This window comes from Cyprinodon tularosa, unplaced genomic scaffold, assembly GCF_016077235.1.
Source record: "Cyprinodon tularosa strain WSP-4 unplaced genomic scaffold, ASM1607723v1 ctg290, whole genome shotgun sequence".
NCBI lineage: Eukaryota > Metazoa > Chordata > Actinopteri > Cyprinodontiformes > Cyprinodontidae > Cyprinodon > Cyprinodon tularosa.
The window spans coordinates 829,276-844,061 of record NW_024038997.1 but is presented as its reverse complement, the minus strand read 5'-3'; the positions used below and the strand labels follow the sequence as shown (position 1 = coordinate 844,061).

At 37.9% G+C, this 14,786-nt stretch overlaps 1 protein-coding gene across 1 annotated transcript in view; it reads right to left on the bottom strand.

The window, feature by feature from the left end:
- ranbp10 (RAN binding protein 10) overlaps window positions 1-14,786 on the bottom strand; it is a 43,289-nt gene that overhangs the window by 14,872 nt on the left and 13,631 nt on the right. Inside the window, exons 2-3 of the mRNA XM_038290957.1 lie at window positions 9,528-9,639; window positions 4,987-5,039 (exon numbers count right to left, since the gene is read on the bottom strand). Of these exons, the coding sequence (XP_038146885.1) occupies window positions 4,987-5,039; window positions 9,528-9,639 (165 nt within the window). The remainder of the gene's footprint in view (window positions 1-4,986; window positions 5,040-9,527; window positions 9,640-14,786) is intronic.

The window sequence follows — 14,786 nt, the reverse complement described above, 5'->3', positions numbered from 1 at the left end:
GTAATACTGCCACATTCAGAAAACAAACTAAATACATTATCTTAAAAAAATACACAAATATTCTGTTTTCTGAGCAGAGTTAAGTTTGTAGCTGAACGGCAGCTAGAGTACTTTATGGCTAAACATAAACGTGTAATCTAGCCTAAAATAAACTTGTATGTATTTATAAACCAATCTTACAAAGTACAGACATAACTAGACACACTGATTTTGCCACCACCTCCAACCATGAAATAAACTTAAGCCTATCCGAGTAAAACCAGAACAATCTTTGTTTTTTTAATCCAAACTAAACAGTTAAAGTTAGATGAACTGATTCATTATCTATGTGATAAACAGCATTCTGACATCTGCAGGAGTATTTCCTTGCAGCACGAGGAACCTATTCAATTTGCCAACATCAGACCGTCCCTCTGACTGGTTTGGAATAAAGTTCTACACTAAATCGAGTTTTGAAGGAATTTTTCTTCGTGAATCGTCTGGAGTTTGAGGCGACCTGAAGCCACAGGCGTTGTGCTCACTCTGTCAGCATTTGACCTCATCTGCTGCAGGCGCATTGTTGACAAAAAAAGCAAAGCAGGGTTAGGAAAAGTAGGTCATTGGACAACACAGATTTTAGCTGCGTACTTGAATATGTGCAAATATGAACCTGTAAGCATGTACTAAAGTATTAATCTAAGCTGAAAAGCATGTTTGTATTCACATGTTCTCTGTACAGTGGTGTTTTCCTTTGTGCTTGGGTACATATTGTCCTTCCTCTCGCCATGGGTTCTGCTGTCCCCTATGTGACTATACCCCTCTCCGTCTAAGTGTGTGTGTGTATTTGTGAGAGGTATTAGATTAATCTGCTGACAGGGATATTGCCTCTAAAGCCAGGCTCACTGCTCCAACATGCTAATGAAATGGGCAAGCCTCCACAGCACAATCACACACACAGAGGTCAGTAGTGGAGAACAGTCTAAGGAAAAGGGAGTTCTGGATGAAAGTAATGAAATTTCTTTGGTTGGCATTTCTTTTCTTTACATGTTTTACATTGTGATTTATTACAGAATTTTATAGATGCTTCTAAAATCAACTGGGTGGAAAGGGAAGCAGAGGAGTTCTGTTGATTAATGCAATTTGAAAATAATCTACTCTATATAACATAAGTTATGGCCAACTTATAAAATGGAACCCTCACAGTTGCAAAAAATCACATGTCCATGATTAAAGAATCATAACTCAGTAATTTGGAGAAGGGTTGTCCTGTTTTAAGGCTAAGATATGTAGTACGGTGCCATCTGACTGTTGAAGTAAAGAGTTACCATCATGGTGAAATCTAAACAGCTGTGTGAATCCTTTAGGAGAGTGCTATCTGGTTAGGGATCTAAAGAGATCCTGTGGTTTTGAAATCAGACATGTTACTTTATTTAAAAATTCTAAGCAGAGGACATAAAGAACAACTGCTAATATGCTCAGGTCTGGGGTACCCACACCTGAGCATATTAGAGATTTTAGAGATAGTTTCTTTAATAAAACTGATTTATATTAATTCCCTGCATTTTCTAGTTCCTATCCAAGTTTCTATTGCTACTTTTAAGTTTACTATTCCCCTTTTCGGTGTGAATGGTTTTTAAGCATGCAGCAAAACATCATTTAATTCTGTTTTCTCCTGGTCAGTTAACTTCACTCCAATTCAGTACCACACTTATTTATGGAGCGGGGCAGTAGAGATTCTCTGCTAGAAAGTTAATAGTAAGCTATTTGGAGTACAATTTCTCAACTTTTCCCACAGCAAGAGAACACACCTTTGTTTTTATATTTAGTTTTACAAAAAGAGTAAAAATAAAATAAAAAAAAGCTTACATTTTTATGGTTAAATCAAATTACATCACTATTTTCCACACATTAAATCTGAGATTAAACAACTTGGGCATGAAAAATTCTTTTGACAACTGAATTTTTTTAGTGCCACATGATTGTATTAAAATTTAATAAATTCCCCCAATCCTATAACCTATATCTAAATCCTTTAACCTGAAGGTTAGAAAAAAACAAAAACAAATGAGGACCAGCAAAATGTCCTCACTTTGGTACAGATGGTCCTCAATTTAATAGTGACATATATCTGTTGAGTTTGGGAGCGATACATGCTGCTATATGCAACCACACTGGGTCAGACTGAGTTAGGGTAATTGACAGTAATCTGTCTACCAGGGCAACAGACCATCTGTGATGGAAAACCAGCTACTAAAAATAATTTTAATAAATGAAGGCAGAGCAGGTTTTAGTCCATCCCCTTTGTCCATCTGTCAGTCCATCGCTTCCCCATCCGTTCTAGTATTAAGGGCTGGTTATACTCCCTGCAGCAGTGAGTTTGACAGAGACATTTTTGATTTATGCTCAATTTTGAGCGTGGTCTGCGCTATACGCTGTGGGTCTAGATACGGCCGAGGCGGTGAGAAAGTGGAGGCAAGTTTGTGCGACAACGGAGTGACATGAGGGTGAAAAAGAGCGGGGATCCAGGTGGAAAAAGGGTCCCAGCATTCTCACGCACCTCGCTCTTCTAGCTGGTCCAACTTCATGAGTTGTTTTCCGCAATTGCGGTCATAAAAACAAAAAAAGCCGGCCTCCTGTCTGCGGTCACCTACAATTTGCGTGAGGTGCAACAGAGTGTCTTCGGAGGGGGCGGGGACGTCTTTGCGTTCACTGCAACACCTTCGCAGACGACCTAGTTTCGAAGTATAAATCAGCCTTGATTCTTGAAAAAAAGATTTTAGGAGATTGGGTGGTCCTTGTGGAACTGTTGAACTAGGTTTCTCTGGTTTCTATAGCAGTGCAGAAAGCTCTGAAACAGGACTGATTACAAGATCATATAGGATCAAAATGTGTAAATTCTCAGTCATGCAAGTCATGGCAACCACAAACAGGCTTATATTGGAAGTAAATCGGACTTTCGCAGACGGACCTATCCAGGTTTCTGTTTTTTTTGTTTGGGCTAACAATATTGACAAGACTCCTGGATAGGTGTTGAAATGTCTTTGCATTTGTAGGATCATAGCTTCACACCTTAACCCATTAATACATATGGATTTTAAATAATGAGGTTTGAGATCTTTTTACCATTGACCAGGTTAGTGATTTATTAGCTTAAGTATTTAGCTTAGTTAATATTAATAATTGAACTTTATTGATCTCACATTGGAGAAATTTACCTCTGCATTTAACCCATCCCTTTGGGGAGCAGTGAGTTGCCATTGTGGGGGGCGGGGGACAATTAAGGGTTAAGGATCTGAAGTGGCAGTCTTTGGGAGTGAGTTTTGAACTCACAACCTCAAGATTTCAAGCTTTGTGCCCTAACTACTAGGTCTCCACTTCCCGGCAAAAAAAGAGAAGAGTATTGTTTGTTTTTTTTTACCTTACTGAACAATGCCCAGGCCCTAACCCGTGCACTTCCCTTGCCCACCAGGGCCCGCCTCATTCAGTCGCATTTTTCAAATATTAGAAGTGGGCAGAGTAATAGCCCTTTTAGAGAGGGCAAGATTTGAACTAAGCTTCGTTCAAAGCCTTAGTGCTGGCCTGGCTAAACTAGCAGGTGTTCCTTGGTGGTCAACAGCAAAGTGCTAGCACTAGCCTAACTAGTTAGAAGAAAATGATAGAAAAAAAAATAGCGAAAAGGAAGAAGAGACTGCGTGTGAACAAATTCCCAGTGGCAGGCTGAAGAATTCTGGCTTTATGATTAATTCCAAATTTGCAAACTTGGAGATTTCACACATGCACAGTTTTAACTTCTCCTTTATTTTGTTTCTTGCTTTTTCCAGCTTATGACTAGATGTCCTGGTTTCTATTGGCCCTATGTGCATAACCTAAAGTTGAAATAGGGTGAACTTGGGCTGAGGTGTGCAAGGGAGATAGCAAAGCAGTATTTATAAACAAAAATAGTTTTCAATAGAGCAAAAAAAATTAAAAATAAGTACATTTCATATATATTCTATTCACTTATCTTTTACTTGCCAATAAGTCACAAGATTTAAAGATTTTTGTTAGGTCAAATTAAGAGAAAGGTGCCAAACAATTTTGGGCTTCCATGTTTATTTCCAAGGTTTTTTATTTATTTGTCAGAGTTTTAGAAGTACTGCATTTGCCGAACTAATCTAATTAACTGGTTGGTTACTCATACATGAGTTTTAAAGTTATTCCTTTCTGATATAAAATGTGATTTTTTTTTTTAAGAGGCTAAAAGCAGTTTGACTTAAATCAGATTAGTATGAGGTCACACTCTGAGCTGCAGTTCACATCATCTGTCACTAATCCATGGGACCTCTGGGGATGGTGACATGCCCAAACATGTTCTCTCTGTGGCTGTCAAACGATTTATTCTACCAATGACATGCAGTTATTGAAAAGCATTCACACAAACCCCCTTCTTCTCCCAAATCTAATGAATTTAGACACTTGATCTGCCTCAGTGTCTTTAATTCACCTGCACACAGTTTAAAAGCACCACTGACTTTAGCTCTAAAAATCTTAACGCCCTGAATGAAAACAATGACCAACAGTTTATACTCAGCACTTTCCCAGAGTTGCCACACTGATGAGAGCCCCCCTGTTCTCTGAAGTTTAGGCTACAATGCTTGATTGTAATCTGAGCTGATGAAGTTACAGCCCAAAAAAGTAATTAAGATTTCAGGGCCGAGGTTTGGGGCGGCCTCTGTTTTTTTTAAATTGTGCAGTGCAGACTGCACTGTGAAGGACTAGAAAGGAACAAAAGAAGAGGATGTTTTTCTGGCCAGCCAGCCGACGTTGCTGATATCCTGGCTCAGGCCCAGAGAGCCAATATTATGTTTAGACAATGCCATCATAAAATCTTGCCCCATGTTTATTTGAGGTGACCTTCATGCCAGACCATCTGGTTGACCTTTCATCAATAATCTTATCCCAATATGGATGTGTTATTTTCCATCTTCCTACTGGTATTGTTAGAGGCATAATTCCCAGGGTACTCACCAGGCAGTCTGTTCATGTTGACTCCCTGTGCAGACAGGCCGATGCCCATGTACCTGCAGAAAAACAGGAAGAAGGATTTTTCTTACTTATCACCAAGTGTTTACATTCAGAGCAGCTCCTTCTCCGTCTTTCACCGGGGAACAAAATATTCAGATAAAGCTCGTGTCTGATGAGTAAGAGGCTGAAGGAGCTGTGAACATGACGTCTCTGAGCTCCTATTGTTTGCAGAGCAAGCTGCCTCCTGGGGAGGGCAAACATTAAAAGTTGTTGCTATTACACAAGCTGAGAGGTCAGCGGAGAGCTCTTCAAAACTGTTAGAGGACAGGCTGTTAGTATTCTCACTGAAAAAAAACAAGAATAAGCTTTTTGCTAAAAAAGCTTTTTGCTAAATCTAAACAACTCAGACAGAGATCATCACAGAGATAACTTCAGTAAATATCAGTATGACACCAAAGGCTCATCAGTGTCCATGGATGACGTCGCCAGGTCTTCTGCCTGTGGCTGCTGCCCAATCGTCTTTGTGCTGGTCCCTCATGGTTCCCTCTTTAGGTGGTGCGTCCACTGGGGGATCACCTTGTTACCTTCCTTTGGGCATGGCCCAGCAGTGTCCCATCAGAAGGAATCTGCCCAACTAGCGGAGGACCTCGATTTTAAGGTAGATTTTGTAAGAGGCCTATATGGGATTGCTGGAGAGGAGAGTCTGGCTAATTGTTGAACCTCGGCTACAGGAGGAACAGTGTGGTTTTGTCCTGACCTTGGAAAACTGGACCAGCTCTATATCCTCTGCAGGGTTCATAGGAGTGTGCCTAACTGGTCCACATGTGCTTTTTGGACCTGGAGAAGACATGGTGTTGTGACGAGGATGTCTTTTGAGGGGGGGACTCCAGGTGTGCAGAGTCGGGGACCCTTTATTAGGAGCCATACGGTCTCTGTCACCGTTCCTTTTGATAGCTTAATGGACAGGATTTCTAGGCAGCTACAGTCAGAAGGGGTTTGGTTTGGTAACAAGCAAACTTCCCTGCTTTTTGCAGATGACATGGCGTTCTGAAGAACGCCATGTCATCTGCAAAGACCTAGAGTGTGCCCTCAGGTGGTTCGCAGACAGGTGTAAGGGCCCTTGATAATAGTAAGCACCTCCAAGTTCATGATCACAACCAGAAAAAGGTGACTTGCCCCTTCAAAGAGGAAGGGAGTTCCTGCCTTAAGTGGTGGAGTTCAAGTGTCTTGGGATCCTGTTCATGAGTGAAGCGAGAATGGAGTGAGAAATCGATAGATTGATCAGGGCAGCTGTAAGTATAATGCACAGGCTACACCGGTCTGTTGTGGTGAAGTGAATAGAAAAAGCTATGGTTCTTCCCTCACTTTTTGTCATGAAGTCTTGATCATGGCTGAAAGAAAAAGATTGTGGATATAAGCAGCTGGAATTAGCTTTCTCTGCAGGGTACTGTAGCTGGGAAGTCCCTTAGAGATATAGGGTGAGGAGCTTGGTCATCTGGAGTAGACCTGCTGCTCCTCCATATCCAGAGTCACCTGATATATTTTCATGATGGCTTCTGGTTACCTTCCTCACGAGTGTCCCGCACACATTGCTGCCCTCTCCCTGCAACATTCTCAGACAACTCTAATTTGCATTATTTCCTGTTCATCTTTAAACATGTTGTTCTATCTCTGCTTCCCTCTCTTCATAGCAGCCACCTGCAGCCTGGTGTTGTGTTTAGCTGTGATGCTTCATGGTCTGGGCTGCTGCTGCTAACCCATTCATGTTCCTTATAGATGATCCACTTTGGTCCCATGTTTTAATGGTTAACACTGTCTTTTTCTCTCAGATATACCTTCTGGCTGAGCTTTTGCTGTGACTAACTTTATCTGCTGTCTCTCATCTTATGGACTTGAAAACTGACTCAAAGCTCATTTGCTTAGCTTTTTTTTCCCCTCTAGATGAAGCCACTATAAGTACTACTACTGCCACAAACATACCTGATTCATTGTTTTGTGCTGTCTTTTTTTCAATTCTTTTTATGGCTGTATTTGTTCTGTCTTCTCAAATTCCCATCTGGTGTCAATGGCCGCTCACACTGATCCAGGTTATGGTTCAGTTGGAGGTTTCTTCCTGCTAAAGGGGATTTTTCTCTCCACTAATGCTGCACAGTTATCCAAGAGGAGTAAATTCTTAAGTCAATGAGTCGATGCAATCTACCAGATTTCCATGGAGATATTTTTTTAACCATTCTGTATAACAAACTGAATATAACTGCATATTCTGAAAACTAGAATAAGTTGAAATGTAAGCTTGACCCTAATCTGTCTTAATGATTTTAAATGAAATGCTGTTTCTTTGTTAGGTGCCTTAAGATGAGTTTTTTTTTTTTTGAGTACTTTTCAATTATTTTTGGGTTTATCAACTTCCTTCTGTGTGGCTCATTGGAGATTCTCATCAAGACATATGGACCTCAACAAACCTGCTATATCCTATGAATAAATTTCCTATTGTCTAAAGATCTTTTTTTTTTTAGTCTTCTGTCTCTTGTTTGTCCAAGATGGAAAAAAAATGTCTCAAATTTTTAAAACTTGGCACAGTATATATACATTTGTATTTTCCTTAGCTTGACATTCAGCTTAAAAATGAAAACTTGAATTTAATGTGAAACTCTGATTATGTGTGTTGTTTTTAAAAACTGTAACCCAGATAATGCAATAAATAAACTGTTATGTGGGCAGGTCATGACCTCAAACACCTCATCAATCCATGTCCTCAATGATTTAATGGTAAAAAGAAGAAATAAAGGCTTTAGAAAATGAAAAGTGTGCTCTTTTTTGAAAGACCTACAGATCTTAAAACCAGGAAGAGATCAGCAACTTCAAATTAAATATTTAATCATTATCTGTCTACAGCGTAGACAGGTCTACTGGCCATCTGACCCAGATTTGGGTTACTCTCTGTATAAAACTGGGTCAACCTCCACATTATGATGATTCTGGTTCTGTTAGGAAGAAGCTTTGGATTTTCGGTGAGCATAGACTCTCCAGTGACAGATTTGTCCCTCGGATTTGATGAGGAAGAGATTACAGCTAAATCTGCCAACTTTTGAGTCGTCCTATTTTCACTTCAAATCTACATCTGTAAAGTTTACCTTTCTTCTAAAACAAAACATACAGCCAATCAACAAATCAGTTTAAATGGACTGGTTTTTTTTTGTTTTTTTTGTCCAGTGCAGTCAGTTAAAGGTATAGTGGACGACGTTCTTTTTTCAGGAGGATCATCAAAATAAGTGGTCCTCCTAATCGTCAGTCATTCTGATGATATGTTTATGTAAGGCCGTCATACGTGCTCGAGTCTGACATAGTGGAAAAATTGCAAATGTTCTTTTGGAAAGTAGGCTTGTATGAGCGAAGCAAAAAGCAACTTTAAACAGAGCATGCACAAGTAAAAATGGGATTGTGCATGGTGTTGCACGTGTTTGATGAGCGTTCCCTCATCGGGTCTTTTCTAAAATTCGCGAAAATCCTCCACTATACCTTTAAACTCTGACATTTGCTTTAACTAATAAAACAGGTAAAAGACTCAGTTAATAAAAGTTTTCTCATCTGATCAGAAGGTGAACACAACACACCTCATAATGGGTGTTTCTCTGATTACGGTCAAAATAGATGTAGGCAGTGTAGATTTGCATTGTATTCAAAAATTCAAGGTTAACATTTGCTGTATTTTAACAAGGTTTTTTAACAACATTGACATAGTTGATTGTTACTTAGTCACTGCCCCCTTCAGACCACCACCAGGGTTCTAAAATATTCCTAGAGGAAACCTTGTGATATTATTTCAAATCTTTATATCCATCCTATTGTCATTTATGTGTAGCATTTCAGTAATGGTCTAAAATCATTGAGCCATTAAGGCAAACTACCCAAAAATATACTTGTGAACATTGGGTATTGGCCATTACATCAATGCAACTAAACTTACTCAGATAGAAGGTTTTTAAACAGTCTGTTAGTATAATTTGATTGAAATGACTCTGTAAAATGCATTGAGGTGAATAGGTGCTGTGTAAATAAACGGAATAAGATATATAGATATATATGTTACCCATACATTTTTACACTGATGCCCCTGTAATGAAAAGAGGACAAGGAATCCTTTTAATGATTACATCGGAGCCAGTTCAGTTCTTTCCCCAGAGCAACACTTTGAATTAAATCAAGTGGACAAACTAAATTTGTTCCAGCCTAAATGGGGTTTTGTTACAGATATTGGATGTTTGGAATTGCAAAACAGGTTTAACAGTAAAAATAAAGATGGTGCGATAAAGTGAATATAAAAGTGTGTTTGTTTGACTACTTAAAAAAACCCCAACTCTAATTGAACACAAAAGAAAAGAGGAAGTAAAGCAACATAATCCTTACATCGAGCAGTCTGTAGGGGCTAAAGCAAATGTAAAATACATTTATTCAATTAAAATTCATGAGTGTCCTTATGGTTCCAGGGTAAAAATGCTGTTGCTGTGGTAATACAGGATACAAGCCCAGTTGTTTCTGCTTACCCATCTCGACCTTTACTGACAATCTTCACTTCAAAGTAGTAGATCCCACAGGCGGCAGGGATTGGGTGTGTGGCTCGCACTGATGCTGCATCCTTATGGTTCTTCCCATGGCCTGCAAAACACAAGGACAGTATGAAGAAAGTGTATTATTCATTAATTTGTTAACCATTCACTACGTTTATAATAGCCATTCATCTACGTTAATTTGGGTAGATCTGACTGATAGTTAAAGAGTCAAAAAAGAAATATTGGATTATTTTTACATGTATAAAACATTTCAAAAGTCAAAAGCCTGACTTTTTTTCTGTTTTTAAAAGCATAAAGCATTCAAATTATTTCCCTGCATGTCCCTTAATTACTTTTACTTTTATTTAACTTCAGATGAAGGTTAGGGAATATCAGAGCCATGTGAAAGCTTTACTTTGTCTAATGTTTTAATTTTGTAATCACAAACTTGTATATTTCAAATCAACATAAAGTAGTGAACTGTTGTGAAGTGGAACAAAAGGGATTTTTGGTAAGACTGGATGGAAGATGGATAGAGCTGAAAGCAGAGACACCTCTTAGAGGCTACAGTAGAACTTAGACTGAAGGTTCAGCTTCCAGCAGAACAACCACCCCTAATCGGCATGTAACCCCCAGATTCTGCATCCTCTGTCTCCGCTCCGTTCCACTCCACTCCAGCCTGCTTACGTACGTCGTGCGGAGCACTTGTGCATTCATGTTAATCAATGATTACTGTTCAACATCCAACACTACTACTCCGCACGTTGCCATCCGTCTCCTCCGTCCTTCCCATCAAAATACAGAGCCAAGCTATTTTCTGCTCCGCTCCTGTCCGGCCAGGTCAAGATCCGCAATTGCGATCACACCAAACAGGAAAAAGAATGTTGAGAAGTTCTGGTTTGTCAAATTAAAATATGGTAACGATAGATCGGTAACTACAAATTAGAGCATAATTCTTATATATTCCCAAAAACTAAGAGCGTTCCATTAAATTATTTGATGCAATCTATTGGTATTTCAACATACCAGGAAGCACATTTCTCATCTCGATCAAAATATTTATTTTATACAGATAGGCTTAAAAGTTTAATCAATTGCAGTCACAACTTCCAAGAGCGCATCTGACAAATTCAAAACAAACTCCCTATCGCAGGCATGGATGAAGATTACTGAGTTTGGAAGTACAGAACAAAGCAATTTTATATTATCCTAATTATCCCTATTACAAAGACCTACACCGAAAAGAAAGTGTTTGGGCAGAAACATGTGTGATTCATGCTAATGGTGAGTTTTAATTATGTCATATTAAATTAAGCACTAATTTCTGCTTGGTCAAAATCTAAACCTAAATGCAATTTCAAATTTGTAAAAGAAAATAAAGCAAAGAATTGATTAATGAATTAATTGAATATTGATTAATCTTTTCGATGGACTAATGATTAATTATAAGAGGCCATTTTCTGAAAACCCTGAGTTTTCTCTTTTACGAAGTGGATCTTTCAATAACATAAAGGGCTGAATATGTTTTTACAATACGTAGAGTTAAGAAAGGTACATCATTATATAGTAGATTTTAAGTTATTGTGCCGGCTGTATTATGTACTGAGTGAGTTAACAAAAAAATAATTTCTTGCATGCCATTGAATGTAACTGTAAGACGTATCATCAAAATATGCTTTGCTATAACAGAAAAGGTACATATGAGGTTACTGACAAATATATGTATATATATATATATATGTATATATATATATATATATATATATACATATATATATATATATATATATATATATATATATATATGTATATATAAATATATAAATAACACCAAAGTTTTCTGTTTTCCTTTAGCAATGACTTTTCCCCTACTTCACATTTATGCACTAGTTTAGTTTGTCAAATAAATTCAGTTTGTTTGTTGTCTTTTCCATGGTAAATGGTAAATGGCCTGTACTGTACTGTACTGTATAGCGCTTTGGTCAAGTCAGCAGACTAGACCAAAGCGCTTTAAACTACATTTAGTCATTCACCCATTCACGCAAACAATCACACACTGATGATGGCAAACTACATTGAAGCAAGGCTGCTGTACAATGGCGCCACTGGGCCCTCTGACCACCATCAGCAGACAATGCGGATGAAGTGTCTTGCTCAAGGACACAACTACACTGAAACCCGGAGCCAGGGCTTGAACAAACTCCTACATCCGACGTCACCGTCACCCCATGGAACCGTGTGATTTAAAGCCTGAATTGGGAAAATGTTGGACTCCGTTTAACTAAGTTTAAATAATGACAGAATTTCCATGTGAAAAGAGCCAAGATAAATCAACAGGTCAGGCATCACAGGATACAGGAAATTGGTACCGGTACTTGTCAGTAACGGTCACATAAGTTAATCTTGAAAGTCATATCTGGGTATGAATCAATCTTACAGATGAATTATCCATACTTGTAAACATCTGAATAGATGAACTAAAATGAGAACAAAAACATAAAAACAGCCCTGTATATTGTGCCAGGACCAGTTTGCTTTAAATCTAATGGCCATTACCGTCTTTCTCTCTGTATTTAGATGGGTGTTATAAAATCCCTGTTTCTGAGAGTGACTGCTACTGCGTCTGGTGGAGTGTTGTGTAAGAAAAATCTTGCTTCCACAGAAGGCATGTTCATCCCTTTCCATAAAGTGCAATCACGCTCACCTGTCGTGAAAAACAACAAGTGGCTTTGAGTTCTAAGAAAATGCAAAGAGGCGGAAACCTTAAGCGAGACAGCTGGCTGTTAGCAGACACCTACAGGCAGCCTGCTGTGAGTCTGCCAGAGCCTCAGTAATCACTTAACAGCTTGAAGAGCATGAGAAATGTCTTACAAAAAATGAAAGCATACATTTTCATTTTAAAAGCAGAATTCATATTTTGACTTTTATACTGCTGTTGCTTTTAACTCTGCTCTCACACTCAATGGAATTCTTGCTGATCAAAAATATACCCTTAAAAAAGTTTTTTTCTGCTCAGATGTGACGTCTCAAAATCCATGGAAAACTATTCCGAACAATACCAAAATACTATTAAATATCACCTGTCATCTAATTAACTAAACTGCAAGTTTCAGTTGCAGAGTTGGTTTTTAATCTATTTAACACTTCATGCTTAATAAACACCAAAAGAAGCTTTAAAAAAGTGCATCCTGGCCTTAAAAATATTAAATCCAGGTGTTAATAAAACACATGGTGGCCCTTAACAAATCCTTGGTGGCCATAAATCTACCTTATAATGTATATAGCAGCTCTCTGCAAGTATTTAATAATCTATAGGCCTAATCTACAAAGACCCCAAATCAATTAAACCCAAATGAATCTTTATAACATGCTAGTTGTAACCATGGAGAGATTAGGAGAGCAGAGTGGATTTTTTGAGTGAGTCTCAAAGAGAGTCACATTTTGCAACAGCACTGCACTCTGATGGCAAGCAGAGTAGAAGAGAAAGTCCCCTGCTCTAGTGTATTTGTGTAAAATCAACAAATGAAATTTAGGACACATGAAGAAGATGACTGATGCTCAAACATCACCAATCATTTCGTATAATGCAACCAGTTATGGTAATTGTGAAACATGTAACTGAAGAAAACATGTTAGTCATGTCATACGCACAATACTGTTTTTCGTAATAATCATAAGTCATGCTTTTTAAGCCTTCTGAATTCAAGCATAGCCATGTATGTAATGAAAAATTGCATTTGGGACTACAGAGCATCTATTTGTTATGAAAGATCCATTATTTTCTTCCAACGTATGAGAAAGACACTCGCCTTCACTGGGACTATTTTATGACGTCACCCTATCATGCCAGCTCTTGCGATTAGACTCCTCTTCAGGAAGGCTGAAGAAAGACAGAGACTTATCACAGCTAAAACTTTTTTTTTTTTTTTCACGAATTGGACATCAGTTAAAAAAAATACCCGTCACTGTGTAGATTAGCTGCTCATCAGAGAAAGTGGGTGTGTTATTTACTGTGCAGAAGCTGCACATTCAAGGTAGGTGTTTCCTATTGAGGGTGGGTAATCTTTGCTCTATGTCTATGGTGATGGCTACACGTTTTCCAGGATGGGGACAGACATGCAGGAACCAAGCAAAATACCACGTTTGGCATGAAAAAGAGGGGTGTTTTAAGATATTAAAAAGGTTAAAAAAAATAATTTTTAACAAATATTGGATAAGGAAAATAGAGATAGAATGAAGCAGAATGAGCAAAAGAGGTCCCTATGTTCTCCAGCAGTCTACGCCTATAGCAGCATAAGTATAATGATAGCTCAGGATAAACTAAGCTATTATTGATGAGGTATGAGAAACCACTAAACTTTCTCCTAAGGAGGTAGTTGGTCTAATGATTCTGTTATATTTGCCTCCTAATCAGCATGGAAACTATTGGGATGGATTTAGCTGTATTTAGCTGATAGACTTGTTGTGGCACCATAAAGCAATTGATGAATAACAAATCCATGTCTTTTACTTAAAACAATATTATGCTATTTTAGTTTATAAAAAAGTGAGGTTAAAAAAAAACTGTTTGTTCACCAGAACCCAACAGAAGTGGTTCAAAACTTGCACAATCAAAAAACAGAACACAAAACTTCTATTCTACTGAATATATTACCAAAGATCATTCCTAAAGCAGAACTTGAATAACAAGAAAGACAGGTTAAAGTAGCTCAGCTGTATAGAAAGAAGCTATAAGATAGACACATACAGAGAAGAGCTGCAATAATATATCCATGAAAAGGAAACAGCAGTTCCCTAAATAATTTTAAATAAAAGATTTGACACGGCTTTTTACTGTGGCTCAAGTCACTGCGATTCAAGTCATCCCTTAGTAATTATGGTGCTGAATCTTAAATTACTATGCTAAACAAAATTTCAATTTAAAACATCAATTTGCTAACTGGAGAAGGTTTGGATAGAGCTTTATATATATATAAAATTTTAAATCAGTATAATCTACTGAACGATTTATTGAGTACTATATTAATCGTGAATTATTTCAATAACTGATCATTTTTTTTCAACACTGATATTTAAAAAGGATGACCAGAATGGAAACAATAAGTCATTTTCTAATCATTTTACATCATTATATTACTGAGATTAAACTAGATGTTCTATAAAGCTGGGCTTTTTTTCAAGTCACACTATACAGTGATTATTACCTTTCACGTAGATCTGATTAATTATTCAAAAACAACCTTCCTGATGACA